Source organism: Puntigrus tetrazona, chromosome 11 (assembly GCF_018831695.1).
Source record: "Puntigrus tetrazona isolate hp1 chromosome 11, ASM1883169v1, whole genome shotgun sequence".
NCBI lineage: Eukaryota > Metazoa > Chordata > Actinopteri > Cypriniformes > Cyprinidae > Puntigrus > Puntigrus tetrazona.
Window position 1 is genome coordinate 15,684,892 of NC_056709.1, and position 18,869 is coordinate 15,703,760.

An 18,869-nucleotide genomic window follows, 5' to 3' on the forward strand; every position below is an offset into this window, starting at 1 on the left:
ATTATTTATCATTTTGTGTTGTTGTTGTTGTAAAGTTTTTTGTACTTAAATATTTTTCAACCAAGTAGCCTACAGTGTTAGGCAAGTATTTTCCAGGAATGTTTTTACACTAATGTTTTATTTAACTGTATTAGTTTGATATTTCCTTTTTCTATAATCATTTAAATGCCCAGTGAAAACCATATACGACTGAATATAATTAACGAAGATTCAGTTTCCAGACAAGAGATGTTTCACTCGTTTTACAGTCAATCTTTAACACATTTCTGATTTAAAGTGAAACAGCGCCTCCGTCTGGTCGAGGAATGCAGGCGCTTCATAAGAACCCAATATCACAAATCTTCCAGAGAGAGGCGCTGGAGCACCAACCATTTGACACGACATGTCCTAAATAGAGCTGCTGAAAAGAACACCATTGATTTCATTAAAAAGGTCAACAGTTTGAAAGTGAGAGGATGCCATTCTATGAAGTTTTATTATCATTTCATTCTTAACCTTTTTATTAATCTGTAAATCTTTGACTGTCATCGTGCAGAAACAAGCGCAAAAAGTCTGGGTCTCTCTGTGTCGCTCAGGCTGAGCTGCAGTGTCTATTCTCAGGAGCGATCCCACTACTGATCGACACGGGGGCTTTGACCTGCTCCGTCTCCGACCTGGGCCGGTTCACCCCTCCTTAGACGACCTGGCGGTCCCGAGCTCCCCCAGGAGCACCATATCGATACCGAACTTAGCGCGGACTCCCGATCGACATAGTCCACTGCAGCCCAGAAGCCCTGAGCTCAAGCGATCCGCCAGCCTCAGCCTCCCAGTAGCTTGGATTACAGGCGCCGCCACCGCACCCGGCGAGAACCCGAGAGACTCAACCTGCTGCTCAACCTGCCGCTCGCTGCGCCCTCTAGCGTCGAGAAACTACACTACACTCACATTAACCAGCGAACAGAAAAACATGTGCAGTCTTCCATCTGGTGTTTCTTATTTCTCATGACATCTCCGGAGAGCTGTCTGCCCAAAGATTACTGTAAAATGATCGTAATATCACAGAAAGAGCTTAAAGACACTGTTGGGTCAGGAAACAGTCCAGTTGGAGTCAACATGTGAGACTATAGATAAAATAACGAGTTAAGAACTTCAGCCGATCTCTCTCTCTCTTTCTAGTTTATATGTTCTCTGTTATAGATCAGTGACTGTATTACACATGCATCAATAGTGTATTACATTTATAAAAAAAAAAAAATTGGTTATTTAACGTAACTACAATCTTAAATCACAAAATATTTGTATATTTTATTTTATATCATGCATTTTTTTTTATTAAATACTTTGTTATTCTCTGCGCTCACACTGGGATAAGAGCGGCAGAGTGCAGGGAAGCAGGGGACTGAATCTCCTGCTGAGTGTCAAAATTGCCTGGAGGGAGAAGAGGAAGCAAAAAGTGAAAATGTGTCTGTTAAAAAAACAAGGGGAAAAAAAAGAAAAAGAGCAAGCAATTATAATTGAATAGATAATACAAAGAAATGAATATATAGAAATATATATTGGCAGCTATTAAATGTTGATCTATCTATCTATCTATCTATCTATCTATCTATCTATCTATCTATCTATCTATCTATCTATCTATCTATCTATCTATCTGTCTGTGTGTTTTTCATTACTTTATTTATTTTATTTTTTATATGCAGTATTAAATATATAGTAAATACACTTTTTTTTGTTTTTATAAAATATAGACTATGTAGTGCTAAATTCTGAAAACGCGTGAAGAACTTTTATTTTGAAATCCCAGATCCGCGCAGTATAACCATGTTGTGGTTCGTTTCACGGTGGTAATTCTGGCTGATTCATTGTAGTCGGGCTGAAACTCAGCAGGCGCTCAGACATTATCTCTTTTCGTATTGCACAGGTAAATAATTATACATATTCACTACCCTAAAACTGTTTTTGTGGCGTATTGTATTGTCAGAGAGGATGATTCTGTGATTAAACACTCTTAGTATGTTTGTTGGGTGATTCAGTTTATTTAGCATCTGTAGCATTGTTAGCCTTTCTTACAGCTGTTTTAGAGATTAAATGAAGTTTTAAACGCGCAAACTCGAGCCATGTTCTATTATTTGAAAGCTTGTTTTAAGTCTGCAAATTGTTGTCTTCCTGTGGTGCATGTGTTCACAGGTTTTATAGAGTATGTGTAAATAGCACTGTGCTAAACAGCTTAGCATGCTAGCAGTCTGAGGTTTGACAGTGAAAATCTTCTGTGTCTGTTTTTTGTATATCACACAAAAAAGTTCACGGTTGTTTTAATTTCAGGAGTAGACATCTTGGAATATTAATCTTGTATTTATGTAAGTTATACTTTGAAAACAGTTCATTAGGAAATATAGGTGGTTTTGAATACCCATAGTTCATGAATCAGCAACATTCATAAACGTGCCTAGGTCTTTTAATATGAAAAGCCTGACAAGTTGGCAAACTAAAGACAATTGCTTGTTTATGTGTGTCTAGATCTAAAGAATGGATCGGCTTTTGAGGCTTGGAGGGGGAATGCCCGGACTCAGCCAGGTAATATTTATTAAGATTTTTAAGTGTTTAATGAACATGATGTTTTGAATAGCAGCATCTGTGAGTGACAGCAGCCTGAAGTTAATAGACAGCTAAAGATTGAATCACACAGCATATCTACACTGATGTTGACTACACCTGCCATCACAAACAGTTCATTTTCACACTTTAAATTTTATTAAAAAGCCCATTCAGTTAGTCCTCTGCTACACTAACAAATCAAATATTTTGGCATTTTCTCTATATATATATATATATATATATATATATATATATATATATATATATATATATATATATATATATATTTTTTTAATTATTATTATTATTTTTATTTTATTTTTTTAATAATTGAATAGGATGCATTACATTTATTAAAGATTGAAATTGATAAAAGATTTTACATTTTAAATTAATGCTTTTCTTTTGAGCCTTATATTCATGAAACAATCCTAAAAAATCCCCAACAGTTTGCACCAAAATATTTGAAGGATTTTTGAAGGTACTGTGAATGTACTGAAGACTAGATTAATGATTGTGAAAATTCAGCTTTGCAATTAAAGTAATTACAAGCAAATCAAATTCTAAAATGTATTACATTAAAACAGATATTTTAAATATTAATAATATTTCACAATCTGTTTTTGTTTGTTTGTTTGTTTATATTTTTTTACAAATAAAGCAGCCACCTTTTGATTTTCAAAAAATCTTTTGGAAACATTGGAACGGTTGAGAATAGAAGTAAAGAACAAGACTCTTTTGTGCTGGAAACAGCAGAGAAAATCCTGCGCTGACAATTTTTTAAAAATAAACTGCACATGTGCACAAATGTGTCAAGATGCTTTTTTTGGGTGGTGTTGAGAAGGAGGCAGTATTGTGAGATTGTCCTCATGTGGTTTTTCTCTAGGCCTGTCTGCGTGATGGGTAGAGACTAGAGAGACAGCTCTCAGCTCTCTCTGCCAATTAACACTTCCAATAACAGGCTGCCTCCCTCTGATTCACACCCCGCTCCAGCAGTCGGCACTGAAGAGAGTGAGAGGAAAAAACACCCATGATTCCTTTCTGCTCTCATACTCCTATTTCCATCTACAGCTGGGCATGTTTTGTGTTTTAAAAGATGCTAATATTTCATACATTTTTTTTTAAATAGGCTCGCTGATGTTCACACACATCTATATGACCTTATGCTTGTGTATTTGGTGATAATTGAGGCACTATAATGTGTACATGACAATTACACAAGGGTCACTATTTCCCTAAAACACATTCTCCAAGCTGATGGATAGGTTTTGCAAGATAGCTTTTTATCCATCCGTTAATCAAGCATCACCACAGCATCAGTCCTGCACTTTTGGTGTCAGCTGTCAATCAGACCATGCTGGCAGCCAGCTTCCCTTAATCTTTTACCATGTCTTTTAACCGTGGTCACATAAAAAGATATATTATTCTACTCTATTGTCATTGTTAATAAGTACCCTAATTACACCTGAACTGAAAATTAAGAATTGAAAAATGGAACGTTTTATGGTAAGTGGTTGCAATCAAAAATACAAAAAACATTTTTTATTTTAATGCAGCTAAAATAAATTGTCTGTAGTATTAAAATAGTATAAGTTTGTTCAGTGTGATATTAAAATCCACTTCAAAAAAGTCAAGGTTTGGGTCTTTGATTTTGTAATTATTACATGAGTCATGAATTTAATTTCATATTTAATTCTTTGGTGGGTCTTTTTAAACCTGTATCTAGCTAGAAAAGTAAACGGTAAGCAGGATTGATACATGTTAATATGTATATATATTTTTTTATATTAACTATTTAATTTGATCAAATTTAATATCAGGAGTGTTTAGTAAAATATCGGTAGCTCCGTTTTAAAATGGGATATTTAAATGGTAAAATGCAGTTATTGTGTTTTTCATGACTGGGAATGGTTGTGTAATTTTTATATCAGGAACTCGCATTTACTATTTTTGATATCAGAAATTTTTTTTGTGGATTTTTATTTTTATAGCAAATATAGCCATTTTTACTAGTATTTCTGATGTCAAAGAGGGATTACTTTATCTGCTTAAAAATCTAAACGTTTAAATCTGAAATCCATATCTTGGGAAAGATTGGTTTGATTCGATTGACCAAATCGGCTTGCAACAAATATTAGCAGTGTTGACTCATCTGGACCGTGTATTTTCTGCAGGGTCCTCCCACAGATGCCCCCGCTGTGGACACAGCTGAACAGGTTTACATCTCCTCACTCGCCTTGCTGAAGGTCAGGATACACGTCTCCTCTCTCTCACACGCTATCCTTCACACCTGTTCTCGCACTGCAAAATATAGTGTAACTGTAATGGTTAATTTCACTTGGTTTGGTTTATATCAAGATGAAACTGATGTCACGGTTTCAGTTTTATTCTGTTAATGTATTTTACATGGCTATCATGGGTGTGTGATTAGACCAATTAGGAGCCAGAAACATTAAGTTAAATGTCTTCGCTATCAGAAGAAGCATATTAATTTTCTCTCTTTTGATCCATCTATGTTTGTGCGTAGATGCTGAAACATGGCCGTGCTGGTGTGCCCATGGAAGTCATGGGTCTGATGCTGGGAGAGTTTGTGGATGATTACACCGTACGTGTGATTGACGTGTTTGCCATGCCGCAGTCAGGAACGGTAAGTGAAAAATTTATCAGCGACTAGGGGTGTGCAATATTAAATTTTTGATAATTATAATTAAACCCTATTTTGCTGTGTGCGCTTTTGTGCTAGTATTTTGGCTGGTCATAAATAAATTAACATGACACTAAAACTGCCACTTAATAAGTGATTAATTGAGTCTTTGATTCAAAGGATTTGTTTAAATCCGCTGATTAATTTACAAATAAAGTGCGACTGTCTTTTATAAAAGTAACATTGAATCAGTAATTTTTTTAATTGATTTGTTCAAAAACAAATCCATGTTGCAAACAAAATCTCGCAGTGTTGCTGAGAGACAAATGTTTTTCTCCGAATTAGTTGGTCTTTTTGTTGGCCAAACAGAAAATTATAGTGATTCTGGGTGATTGTTTTGTTGACAGGGTGTGAGCGTTGAGGCCGTGGACCCTGTTTTTCAAGCCAAGATGTTGGACATGTTAAAGCAGACAGGAAGGTAAGAAGAGGAGGGGCGGTGAAATGCGATTGACGGCTTTGGGATGTATGTTTTGGTGATGTCAGATGATGGGGGTTTGTGATGTCTGTGTTGTAGGCCTGAGATGGTGGTGGGCTGGTACCACAGTCACCCTGGTTTTGGCTGCTGGTTGTCAGGTGTGGACATTAACACACAGCAGAGTTTTGAGGCGCTGTCGGGACGTGCCGTCGCAGTAGTGGTCGATCCCATCCAGAGCGTCAAGGGAAAGGTAACAGTCCATGAACACACACAAGTTATTTTTAAGACATTTATCATTACATCAAAGTATTTTTCATCTGAGTCACCTACTCCTTACATATATTAAATGCCGTTTTATTTTTTTTAACTTTCTATTCATTAAAGCATACAAAAAATGAATAAACAGAAATATTAAGCAGCACAGATGTTTTAAACATTTACACTGCAAGAAGTAGTTCTTGAGCAGCATATCATATTAGAATGATTTTTGTGATATGGGTGTGTGTTCACCCTTCACCCAAAAATATTAATTTGGCTGTGTTTTACTCTCCTTAGATGCTTTCTAGGTGTATATGACTTTCTTCTTTCAGATGAATCCTATTGGAGTTATATTAATAATTGTCCTATCACTTAAGCTATATTATTGCAGTATCATTTAACAGTTCAAAACATGTTAAATTAAGTGCGCACAAATGTCCCTCACACTGCTCCGTCCCAGCTTGGAGGGGTCCAGACAGTTTTTAATATAACTAAAATTTGTCTGAAAGAAGAAATTCACATGCACTTAGGAAGCTACAAGGGCGAGTAAAACAAATTTTCATTTTTGGTTGAACTAAACCTTTAATGCTTCACACACACTTTCTTTTTTTCTGTATATGCGAATATGCGCTCACACTTTCTGTCAGGGTGTGAGAATGCCTGGATTCTGGATTTGTGTGTGTGTGTTTGTCGCTGAGCTCTGTTAGCACCATCTGAAGCACGTGAGATAGTGTGAGGACTCCATCTCTACCATCAGGGAGGGGAAAATGAACTGGAAAATCATAAGAGAAGGTATTATAGGAAAACGATAGAGAAATGACCAAAGAATTAAAAAAAAGAACGGAAAAAGAGAGACCGCTAATGACATACTGTGCAGATATACTCAGAATTTATTATTATTGTTTGATGTAAATATTTTTCAGAATTAACAATAAAAACTTCTATTATTTACTGTACTATTATTTACTGTTCAAAAGTTGAGGGTAAATCTAAAAAAAATAAAAGTTCAGCAAGGATGCATTAAAATGATCAAACTGATGTTAAAGACAACATTTTCAAATACATGCCGTTTTTGAACTTTCTGTTCTAAGAATACTAAAAATAAACAGAAATAAGCAGCAAAGCTCTTTTTAACATTGATACAGCAAGAAATATTTCTTGAAGATCATATCATATTAGAATGATTTCTGAAGGATCATGTGACTGACGAGTAACGATGCTGAACATTAAGCTTTGTATCACAGGGATAAATTATGCTTTAAAGTATATTATGATAGATAACATTTGTTTTAAATTATACAAATAATTCAAAATAATACTGTTTTTATTTACAGTGTTTTTGCTAAAATCTAGCTTTGGTGAGCATCAAAACAAGACAGAAGGCAATATAAATTTTATTTAAAGATGCTTATTTATTTGCGAGTCACTGAAAAATAATATAATTTACTTACTTTATCTCATTTTTATTTAATCTTATTTAGCCAGGGATGAGGACAGACGATAAAACATTTAGTTGAACTTTAACTTTGGTTGAAGCATTTGACCTGAAAGGTTTCATTGCTGCCTTGTACTTGTTTGTTCCATTTTAAATATTCATATCCCACACCTCCAGAGTATCATCTTGTCTCTGTGACTTCCTCATGGTGTCAGCACAGCATGATCTATCTGTCTTTCTCCCATTCTTGATGATAATACACCCTCCGAGCATTACACCACACGTCCCGGTGTCCTAACATTGTATTCTACCCGTCAGATTGTCCTACCAAAGCTTACTGCGCTTAAACAAATCAATATTGCATCCTTTTTCTCATGCTGAACATCAATTACTGTATTTGCATTACTGTAAAGGGTAGGTTTAGGGTCAGGGAAGGTGTAGGTGTTAATAAAACAATCTAATAGGTAGAAAAATGTATATTTATTGTTAGGTTCTGGCCATAGCTGTATCCATTTTAGCTACAACCCGTAATTACTGTATTTACGTTACTGGGTACGTTTATGGTTGAGGTTGGTGTAGGCATTAATAGAGGTAGCATTTTTCATTGTCGAATTAAAATCTGAGCGGGTAGCACAAATCGACTGAACACATGGGAACATCCCCTTTAACACAGATGTGGGACACTGCAGGATTTTACACCAGTCGGTTTAGTCAGGATCTAACGAGTCCCCAGGGTTCAGGAGGCGTTACTTTGTGTATAAGTGTGTGATCGGTGCTTTCTTTACAATTCACATCCCTGTTTAACACTCTTTTGTCCAAGAGAAGAGCTCTATCAAAAATCCCATAATTTTCTTTTATCACATTATAAATCTGTGGGTACCTGAGACGTCTGGTGAGGGAACACTAATTAAAAATACTCTCTAAACTGATTACACCGCATGTGATACAAGGTACGATGTAATGAGTCCGTTTTTGAAGTTCTAAAGGTTTAAATGCAGCTTTAATCACTTAGTTTTATTAATTCTATTAATTTATTCAGTCATGTATTGCTTATTTTATGCTGAAAAACCTGTCCGGATCAGATTCTCTTTAATTTTAGAAATGGGCCATCGTAATATGATTAATATCTAAACTTATGTTTTTTGATTTTCAAAATGTAAAATTATTATAGAAATGTAAACAGTAGCGGTATATAGTTACAATTCTATACCACTACAAAGTTACAAAGTGTCAATAGTGTGTGTGTGTGTGTGTGTGTGTATATATTAACGCACAGTATATATTTTGATGTATTTGTATATATAAATAAATAAACACTGTACACATACATATTATGTAAACTAAAACATATACACACCCACAAATATGTGTGTGACTTATCATAAATATAATAGTGATTTCCTGAATATATGCATGTATTTATATATACATAAAATTGTCTGTTTACACAATTGTCTGTCATCTTAAACGTAAAGGAAAGAAACATCACTTATCTACTTAATATAAGGGAGGTTTTTTGTCCTTCTACTTTGTATATCTTTTTTTTTTTTATTTAAATTATTTTCTTTCATTCTTTCATCCACTTATTTTTCTTTGTATACCTCCTATAAGTGCTTTACAGCTTTGCATCTCTAATTAAGCACAGCACAATTAGAAGCCGTTCCCAGCACAGCTTTCCTACCACAGTTAGAGTCCCTAACCTTGCTGTAGGAACGCTTGGTTAACACTCAACTCTGGATTTACACTCAATGTTTACAGTATCAAGCTGCCTTATAACATACAGTCTAATCCTGAATTTGTAGAATCCCAGGAGAGAACGAAACAGCTGAGAAATGCATGGTTTAGCAACTAGAACAGTTCGGCTCGATGGTGGAAAAGAGGTTTATATTGTCACCCTCATTATGTGTGGGACGGTTCTCTGCTCTATAGCATCCTTGTGGGCAGACCTGACCTGTGTGTGCTGTCATTGCATATGTGATGTGACGACACAAAGCATTAGCTATTGTTGCCAAGCCTATGCTCTTCATGTAAATCTTTTATTTTTTCAGATTAGATCAGATTTAATTTGCTGGTGTCTTCTCACTCTCTAGAAACGTTGAGGATGCTTTGTAGCTCCCATAATGCATATTTTTGAGACATTGATTTATTGAAGTAACTTGAGTGCCGCATTTTTTTTATTTTTCCTCTGCAGGTTGTGATTGATGCTTTCAGGTTAATAAATGCCAATATGATGGTACTGGGTCACGAGCCACGTCAAACCACTTCTAACCTGGGACACCTCAACAAGCCCTCTATTCAGGTTCAGTTTATATATGCCTCACTACAAAAAATATTATTTGTACTTGTTATCAAAAATAAAGTGGATTTTTTTGTCATAATTGTGACCCTTCACCACAAAACCAGTCTCGAGTTTCTTAGATATATTTGTAGCAATATCCAAAAATACATTGTAGGGGTCAAAATGTTAGATTTTTCATTTATGCCAAAAATAGTCAGGATATTAAGATCATGTTCCATGAAGATATTTTGTACATTTCCTACCGTAAATATATCAAAACTTTAGATTAGTAATATGCATTGCTAAAAACTTAATTTAGACAACATTTAAGGCCATTTTCTCAATATTTCGTTTTTTTTTTTTTTTTTTTTTTTTTTTTTTTGCACCCTCTGATTACAGATTTTCAAATAGTTGTATCTCAGCCAAATATTGTCAGATCAAACCATACATCAATGGAAATCATATTTATTCAGCTTTTGATTCTGTATAAATCTCAGTTTTGAAAAATTGACACTTAAGGCTGGTTTTGTGGCCCGCAATATTTAAATCTTTCTTCTTTTTTTGCTGAGAGTTATTTTTCTTGTGCAGGCTTTGATTCATGGGCTCAACAGACATTATTACTCCATTACCATTAACTACAGGAAGAATGAATTGGAACAGAAGGTTTGAACTAGTGGATAATTTTTTAAGCATGTTTTTGGTTAATTTGTTGCGACTATACAGTCATGGTATTTGCTTTGTGTTCAGATGTTGCTGAACCTTCATAAAAAAAGCTGGATGGAGGGTCTGACCCTGCAGGATTACAGTGAACACTGCAAACTGAACGAGACCATTGTCAAAGAGATGCTCGAACTGGCCAAGAACTACAATAAGGTGAGAAAAATCACAAGGACTTAAGACTCTTGTTGTCAAGCCTCAGAAGTTAAGCAGAAAGCTGAAATGTTTTTGTGAAAATCACTCAGGCTGTAGAGGAAGAGGACAAGATGACTCCTGAGCAACTTGCCATCAAGAACGTTGGAAAACAGGTTATTAGTTCTTTCTCGTTTCTGTCTTGTTGGTGGTAGGGGTGGGTGACCATAATCTTGTATCACAATAAATATTAGTATTTGCATTGCATTGCATGATAACGATATGAATCACAAAGTAGTTATTTTTGCTTTAATGTTATATATCATAATGTTCGATACCATTAGAAAATTCAGTTTGTTAGTTAACATGAATTGAACGACATTTCTACAGCATTTATTTACTAATGCATTATTAAAATCACAAGTTGTCTATTAACATTTGTTAATACATTCTGAACCAACATGAATAAACAATGAACTGTATTGCTATTAACTAACATTAACGTAGATTAATAAATAGCGTTATAAATGCATTGTTCAATGTGTGATCATGTTAGTTAATACATTAATGTTAACAAATGACACTATTGTGGCGTTACTGAAATTTCATAATTCTTGTCACCAGTGTCAATATCACCAAATTTAATACTAGCCTAAACCAAGACTAGAACCAATAATTAAGAAAACATAATTAAAAAAAATAAACAGATGTATGAAAAAACACTGCATATTCTTCACTGTGTATATTAAACGTTTCTTATTAAAGTTACAAAAGCGATTTAGTGTTTTAGCATTTAATGTGATGATTGATGTGAATGACAGACAGCAGGCATAAAAGACTGCTGTCACTTTAAGAGCTGCCGGGATTCTGTTAGACCTACTTTGTTACAGACAGGAATTTTGACTCTCGTGAAAGTATTTGTATTCAAACATTCATGGCCTATAAAGAGGCAATAATAATCAATACTCCAGCCCTTCATCTTCACATGTAGCTTTCGCTGCCGATTGCATTTCAGCAGCTTAAAATCATTTGCTTTTAAACAGCAAAAAGCGTGCAAACGAGGCGTTTTCATGAACGCATAGCACAGGAGTGTAACTGCAAGAGAGTCGATGGCTCAAAATCTCGACAGGTTGACACATTTCTACCGGTTAATCATGTTTACTAGCAAGTCATTGACTTCTAGCAGGTGGTTTGTTGCTGTATTTACTGTAAAACTGTAGGTGAGCTGACACACATTCATCAGTGGCAGCAGTTCTAAATATCTGACGTGCTTTTGTAGTCCCAGAGATTTACAGGACTTCATGGACCTGCTATTTTCTTTCTCTTTGTAGGATCCCAAACGGCATTTGGAAGAGCATGTGGATGTTCTTATGACTTCCAATATTGTGCAGTGCCTCGCAGCAATGTTGGACACAGTTGTGTTCCAGTGATTTTTCCCTTCCCCATCTCTCTCTGTCTGTGCATAAATGTTCATATTCTACAACTGTTTTGCCTTTTTAAGAAATAAACACAAAATTCCAGTAATGCCATCGTCTTTCCATTGTGGACATTAAGGGATGGCTGTACATGTGAAGAGAAAAAACAAACAAACATTAATTGATTTATGGATTAACAATGTTACTCTTAAATTATTACAGCAAAGCAATGTACTGTAGTTTAGTGTAAATCAGTTGCCCTTGCACTTCCCCTTGAAGCTCAAAGAACAACACCGAAACACCTTATTTAAGATGACAGCACTTCAGGACGTGGCTTAAGTGGGCATCGGTGTGAAATATTTATTTGTGTGCTCGGTAAACACGCTTGTTCCTGTCTAAAAGGTTTCACTTGATTTCAGGAATATTTCGAAGTCGCATCTTTTCGAACTCTTCGAATCCGAGAGTTCTGTAAATCCGTTTCTTTGCATGTCTGTGTTCCTGTAGCCTATTTGAGATTGCGTTTTCTCAGAAAATATGCAAATATTGCGCAATAACTGCCTTCAGACATGGGTTTTTATGCTCGCAATATACATCAAAATCAATACTGAAGGTCTTCTAGCCAATTTTACTGCAAAGATGCAAGAGTTATGAAAATAACAGCGATCACGGCATTATGCAAAAATATTTGAGTAATATTTCAACTTGGAATATTTATTTCAACTACATATGATTCATTTTCTTTTGCCATTTTATGCAATAAAGACCTGTCAAACACCTAAACATTTTAATAAAAAGTAGGATACTATTTTTATCATCTTTTTTTTCACTACTGTTAAAGACCTGAATGATTTGTGGTAAATGACATCACATATAGGTGGAGTCTAAATCACTATGAGCATAGGATGGTTAGTGTAACTAAGGGGTATAACATTAAAGTTGTTTTAAATAAAATATATCAATATTTTCACAAGAAAGGAACACACGCACACAGACTTTACTGCGAAAAATGTAAAAACTGCACATTTTATCAATAATATATGGTCACAAAAATTAAATGGCTCGGGGAAAAAATACTTGGTGTAAGATTAGAAAGAATTTGATTAAAAAAAAAATGTATATGCAACGATGTATGTTTTTCAAAAACTGTAAAGCTGTTTAACTTAGTTTTCTTTGTAATATCAATTGCAAAAAAAATACTGCCCATTAATAAATAATAAGTGACTGATATATTTAAAATAGTATGCAAATACTGCTGAAAAAGCCCGATACTCTCGACATACAGTCGCTATGATTTGTGATTGGCTGACGCGCGCTCAGATTCTTTTTTTCTTCCTCCTTTACTTTTTTCTTTGTTTCTTTCTCCAGTTTAGAGTTTTTAGTGATGCCTCAGCAATTTTACAGCTGCCAGATATCGGGGACGTTTTATAGCCTACACCGTAACCTTTAACGCGTTAAATCCGCGCTAAACGTAAACCCCAGCCCATTCTGCCGTTACCAGACGCGGAGCGACATCGTTTTCCTGTAGTAAGCTGCAGCAGAGGGCATGTCTGAGGTCTGAACCCACGTTCAACTCCGAGAACTTTCTCCGTGAGTTATGCACCTGCAGCAACTTCCCTCACCGCCCGCGGTGTCCGACAAACCGGCGAGTTCGGACAATGTTCTCACGCACGTCTCCTCCTCCTCCTCCTCCGGGGACCCCCTGGAGAACGAGCCACCGTTCAAGAGGCTCGCCACCGGAATGAGAAACCCCTCAAACCCTCTGGACTACGTCTCCGCGGCACGGGATGACGGTGAAAGTGAGTGTGATTTGCCTGAATCCGGTCGCGCGCGGGCGGATTTCGCCTTCTCTCCTGCTATGTTCGCGTATTCGGGGCAGCCCGCGCTCCCGCCGCTCTCCGGTCCCTACATGACACATCACCCGGTCGTCAGCAACGGGCTGAGCTACGCGTACTCGCAGCAGTACGGGGAAACTTACCCAAACGCCGCCGCCTATCCCGGAAAAGCCCAGGTGTGCCTCTGTAACCGCGCTCTGTGGTTCAAATTCCACAGACACCAAACAGAAATGATCATTACCAAACAGGGGCGGTAAGACTTTTTTTTTTTTTTCACGATTTTTAACAAAAAAAAAAATTAATTGGTTATTGAAAAACTAAAAGAAAAAAGACGACTGCATTAACTTTTATAAATAATGTGGATAATTTGTAGTATTTAAAATTTATTTGTTAAATATTTTAATAATGCCGCTATAATTGTTTTTGTTTTTTTGTATAAATTGGTAGTTTTGGGAAAGCATTTTCTTGGATTATTAGTATGTCTGTTTCTGGTATTGCAACGTTCCTGTAGCTGTGCATTTTTAATGTAGCTAATGAATTAATTGCAAAAGTGTTTTTTTTTCCCCCCCCATTCATTTTTATTGCAGCCGGATGTTTCCGTTTCTGAGTTTTAGTGTTTCTGGTCTTGACCCGGCGTGCTATTATAATATTGTTGTGGATGTGATTCTGGCGGATCCGAACCACTGGAGGTTTCAGGGCGGAAAATGGGTTGCCTGCGGCAAAGCGGACACTAATGTTACGGGTAAACTAATAATCATTTGACTGAGGAGGATTTTATCATAAAGCTTCGCTCCTTTTTCCTATGAGCGCAAAAAACCCATCATAACCATGAAGTGGTTGAATATGAATAAATATAGTACAGCTATTACAATGGTATTTATTTCTCATTTATAACAAAATACGTTTTTTTTTATTTCGTTTATTTATTTATTTTATTTGTAAGGAAACCGAGTGTACATGCACCCGGACTCTCCAAACACCGGCGCGCACTGGATGCGTCAGGAGATCTCTTTTGGAAAACTGAAGCTGACGAACAACAAGGGAGCTTCCAGCAACTCTTCCCAGGTGATTTCTTATTTCATTTCATTTTGTCTTCGCGATTAAGATACAGTAGAAGTCTTTTAGTAGGCATATAGGGCGAGTTTGAAAATGCTAGACATCAGCTGCATTCTATTTTATTTTATTTAATTCAAAGGATTTTTAGTAATTGACAGCAATTCGAGGAATTAAAAATGTTCCTGCAATCACCATCAACAGCAAGTGTTAACATTGAGCTGGTGTCACACGAAAAGAACCCTTTGCAAAACTATTTCAATTACTTTAGGGTATAATTACTACTTAAGTAGTACTCTTTAAATGCAGTTAACACAAAAATGATAATTCTGTCATTATTTATTCACATGTTGTGTCAAAGTGTGTCGATCATCTTCAGGACACAAATTAAGATATTGTGGATGAAATCCGAGAGTTTTCTGACAGCGATGCAGCTTAAGGACCAGAAATGTAGTAAAAACATCATTAAAATTGTAGAATAACGTATTTTTTTGTGTTTTCTTTGTGCACAAAAAGTATTCTGGTCAGCAAATTTATTTTAATTTGTGTTAAGATGAACAAAGGTGAGTAATTAATGACAGAATTGAAATTTTTTAATAATCACTTTCATGAGCTAAAATGTAATGCCTTTTATGTAGATTTTTTTCTTTGCCTTTCAAGATGATCGTCCTCCAGTCTCTCCATAAGTATCAACCGAGGGTGCATGTGATTGAAATAAACAAGAGCGGAGATGAAGATACGAGTGATCCCGATAGAGCACAGATGTTTACCTTTCCCGAAACACAATTTATATCTGTCACAGCTTACCAGAACACAGATGTAAGAAGCAGTCTATCGCCGCATTCATTTACATTACATTTACAAAAAAAAAAAAAAAAAAAAAGTAAATATGAACTGATTTAATCGATGTGTTTCTTTATTCCTCAGATAACACAGTTAAAAATTGATCACAATCCGTTCGCTAAAGGATTTCGGGATAATTATGATAAGTAAGTGCCTTTCCATGCAAATTAATTCACTGATAATTATTTCTCTTGCAGGTTTTCAGATCTGAATTTGAATTTTGATTTGACTACAGAAATAAACATAGGCCTGGTTTTCACAGACAGGGCTTCGACCAGGACTAGGCAAAAGTTCAATTAAGACATAAGTAGTTTTTATAAAGATGACTTAGGGGAGCAAAAAAAAAAATACTGGTATGCATCCTGAGAAAAAAAAAATGGCACTGACATATTTTAAGATCATTTAGTGCAAGTTTCTTTCAGATGAAACGGCTCAGACTTGAGGACTAAGCCTTGATTATAAAACTGTGGATAATGTATTTTAAATGTAATTTAAATATATTTAATTTAATAATAATAATGATAATTAGATTTTTACAAAACATTTTTCTTTTTTAAAGCATTTTTTTCTGGTAGCACTGTGTACAATGTGCATGTTACACATTCCAAATTACAATCATTACAAATGCAATGTATGTATAATATGTACATATATATATATATATATATATATATATATATATATATATATGTGTGTGTGTGTATATATATCTCTCTCTCTCTCTTTCGCTCTCTCTCTCTCTCTATATATATACGTGTATGTGTGTGTATATATATGTATGTGTGTATATATGTATATATGTGTGTGTGTGTGTGTGTGTGTATATATGTATATATATATATATATATATATATATATATATATATATATATATATATATACACACACACACATACTATATGTATATATATTTTTTATATATATATATATATATATATATATATATATATATATATATATATATATATATATATGTGTGTGTGTGTGTATATATATGTGATAATGTAAGCTAAATGTTGTTTAAAATATTACTTTGAAATATGCAAATTAGGCATTTTAATGACATGTACTACTTTGCATATATTTTTAGACAGAAAACAGATTTTTGGGGAAATAAAATGTATATTATCAAGCTAATTATATATGAAGAAATCTGTAAAAACCTTCAGGATGTAGATGGGGATAAAAATGTAAATTTTGGTGTGTTAAGTGCTAAAGTGGACATATATGGCCCAGTGTAGGAGAAAAAATAGTGAAAACAGTCTTTAAAAATATGCATAATAAGTGAAATCAACTGATACAAATAGATGAAGTGCTATAAAAGAAGCCCTTAACGGTGTCTTTTGAACGTTTTCTTTCCACTAGTAAATACTTAAAATCTTAAATTTGACAGGCACACGAAAAAGCAGGGTTTAATAAACCCATAGTATATGATTTTTGCACTAATGTGGTTTCAGTTGTTACAGACAGCGTTTTGCATAAAAGTGTTTGGTGAAATCGAATTTTTTCATGCATCAACCTGTATACAGTAAAAGACAGCCAGTGTCACTAACCGTACCATGGACGTTCTAATGTGAAACGTGTGACTAAATTTCTTCTCTGTCTCTAGAAGTTACAGTGGCTCTGACGCTGACCAGTTGACCCCTACAATACTTGGAGACTCTCCACACTCTCAGATGCTGCCCGGCTCGCGGTTCGCAATGACAAGCACTTTATTTCAGGAGCAATTTGTCAACAGTTACACAAAGTCCTGTTTTCCCACTCTTACCCCTGGCCTTGCGACCTCGAACCAGTCCCAAGAGAGCAGCTCGGCCTCCGGACAGCACTGGTTTGTGTCTTCCACTGCTGCTCCGTCATATGAAACCGATATTAGCACAGCGGCTCTGCTCTCTTACGCTACAGCCGGGGTCAAAGCTCTGCCTTTCACCGGTGACACTAGTACAAGTCTGGATTACTACACCAGTGTCGCTGGATGGGATTCACGGGGCTCGCTAGAGAGCGCCAGCAAAACCAGCTCAATTCCACCTGGTTGGGTTCTGGACGCAGGTCTCGAAAGACCAGCACAATCAAATTACATGGCCGAGGAGGGAGACTTGTTGGATATAGACCAATCAGCTCTTGCGGTTTCTAAAGAGCTGGAAGCTGAAGACGACACGGGTTCGACATGGGCCAAAACCCGGCCTTGCATTAAACCTGTCGATTCCAGCGATTTAAGGATTTCGGAGGAGGCTCACCTGAAAAGTTCTGCTCTCAGTCCAGTTTCGGACGTTCAGACCGCGAAGGGCAGCGGCGAAAATGGGTTTCAAGGATCAGACTTTTTTGATTTCGACACTCATACGTAAACCGGCCTGGGCTGAGTGTGCAATTAAAATGTTATGAATATGGAAATAGCATTATGATGGTGATTTATGTACAGGATTTATTCATTTAGATTACACTGGACCATTCAAGATGAATGTGAACTGAATCCCCAGCTATCTAAACACGTGTATTTGACGACTTATATGCCTATAATCTGGAGGTGGTGGTATTATTAACAAACAAACAAACAAAGACCAACATGCCTGTATTTGTTACAATGTACAGTAGTCAACCTTTGAAGTGGATCAAAATAGTTAATAAAAGTTGTGCTAAGACAAGAACGCATTTTGATTTGAGGTTCTAGGGCAACTTTGATCCTCTTTAGTTGACTAGTGTACATCCCCAGTATAATGAATCTAAATAAATCATCATTAGCTTAAAATCACAGCTATTTAATATGACCATTTATTGATTGTTATGTATCAAAACAGTAGATATCTTGTCAAAAAGAACAGGTCTTTTTTTTTAAATAAATGCGTATTGTGAAATATAGAATATGGTAACGTGAAGTCATGACAGCTTATATAAATTGTCAGAGGTTGAGTATAAATAAATCCCATTCAAACTTAAAGTTTGCATTCGGTTGCTTATTTTTATGCGTCATTATTTTTTAAATAGCAGATATTGCAATTTACGTACTAATATGTTTTACAACACTGACACCTGGCGGCGAATGCAAGATGTCCACGCAGGCTTTGGAACACTGGCTGTGTGTCCTTGACCTGGAGGAAATAATAGTTTAATTCTCCCATAAGCAATAGGATTAAAGACGGAAGCAGAATCTATCACTAAATAAAGCTACAAACTCTCTTAGTGTCCATTTACAGTGAAGGGATCAAGAGAAGAGCG

General features: G+C 35.6%; 2 protein-coding genes across 2 annotated transcripts; both read left to right on the forward strand.

The window, feature by feature from the left end:
* The first annotated feature begins 1,792 nt into the window (after positions 1-1,792).
* Positions 1,793-12,040, forward strand: psmd14 (proteasome 26S subunit, non-ATPase 14). The gene is made up of 11 exons (XM_043251948.1): positions 1,793-1,903; positions 2,500-2,556; positions 4,752-4,823; positions 5,105-5,224; positions 5,629-5,699; positions 5,796-5,946; positions 9,581-9,688; positions 10,256-10,330; positions 10,415-10,540; positions 10,630-10,692; positions 11,848-12,040. Exons 2-11 carry the CDS (start codon positions 2,509-2,511, stop codon positions 11,944-11,946), a joined length of 933 nt encoding a protein of 310 aa, XP_043107883.1. The 5' UTR covers positions 1,793-1,903; positions 2,500-2,508; the 3' UTR covers positions 11,947-12,040.
* Positions 12,041-12,185: 145 nt separating this feature from the next.
* tbr1a (T-box brain transcription factor 1a) lies at positions 12,186-18,591 on the forward strand. The gene is made up of 6 exons (XM_043251947.1): positions 12,186-14,016; positions 14,351-14,505; positions 14,707-14,828; positions 15,477-15,635; positions 15,744-15,805; positions 17,269-18,591. Exons 1-6 carry the CDS (start codon positions 13,526-13,528, stop codon positions 17,999-18,001), a joined length of 1,722 nt encoding a protein of 573 aa, XP_043107882.1. The 5' UTR covers positions 12,186-13,525; the 3' UTR covers positions 18,002-18,591.
* The last annotated feature ends 278 nt before the right edge of the window (positions 18,592-18,869 follow it).

Bases quoted from the DNA above. Each gene is read 5' to 3' on its own strand.
- psmd14 (XM_043251948.1), top strand. From the start codon at position 2,509: ATGGATCGGCTTTTGAGGCTTGGAGGGGGAATGCCCGGACTCAGCCAG. The intron at 5,225-5,628 runs GTAAGTGAAAAA...TTTTGTTGACAG, and splicing joins CCATGCCGCAGTCAGGAACG to GGTGTGAGCGTTGAGGCCGT. The intron at 9,689-10,255 runs GTTCAGTTTATA...TTTCTTGTGCAG, and splicing joins TCAACAAGCCCTCTATTCAG to GCTTTGATTCATGGGCTCAA.
- tbr1a (XM_043251947.1), top strand. From the start codon at position 13,526: ATGCACCTGCAGCAACTTCCCTCACCGCCCGCGGTGTCCGACAAACCG. The intron at 14,017-14,350 runs GTAAGACTTTTT...TTTTTATTGCAG, and splicing joins ATCATTACCAAACAGGGGCG to CCGGATGTTTCCGTTTCTGA. The intron at 14,829-15,476 runs GTGATTTCTTAT...TTGCCTTTCAAG, and splicing joins CTTCCAGCAACTCTTCCCAG to ATGATCGTCCTCCAGTCTCT.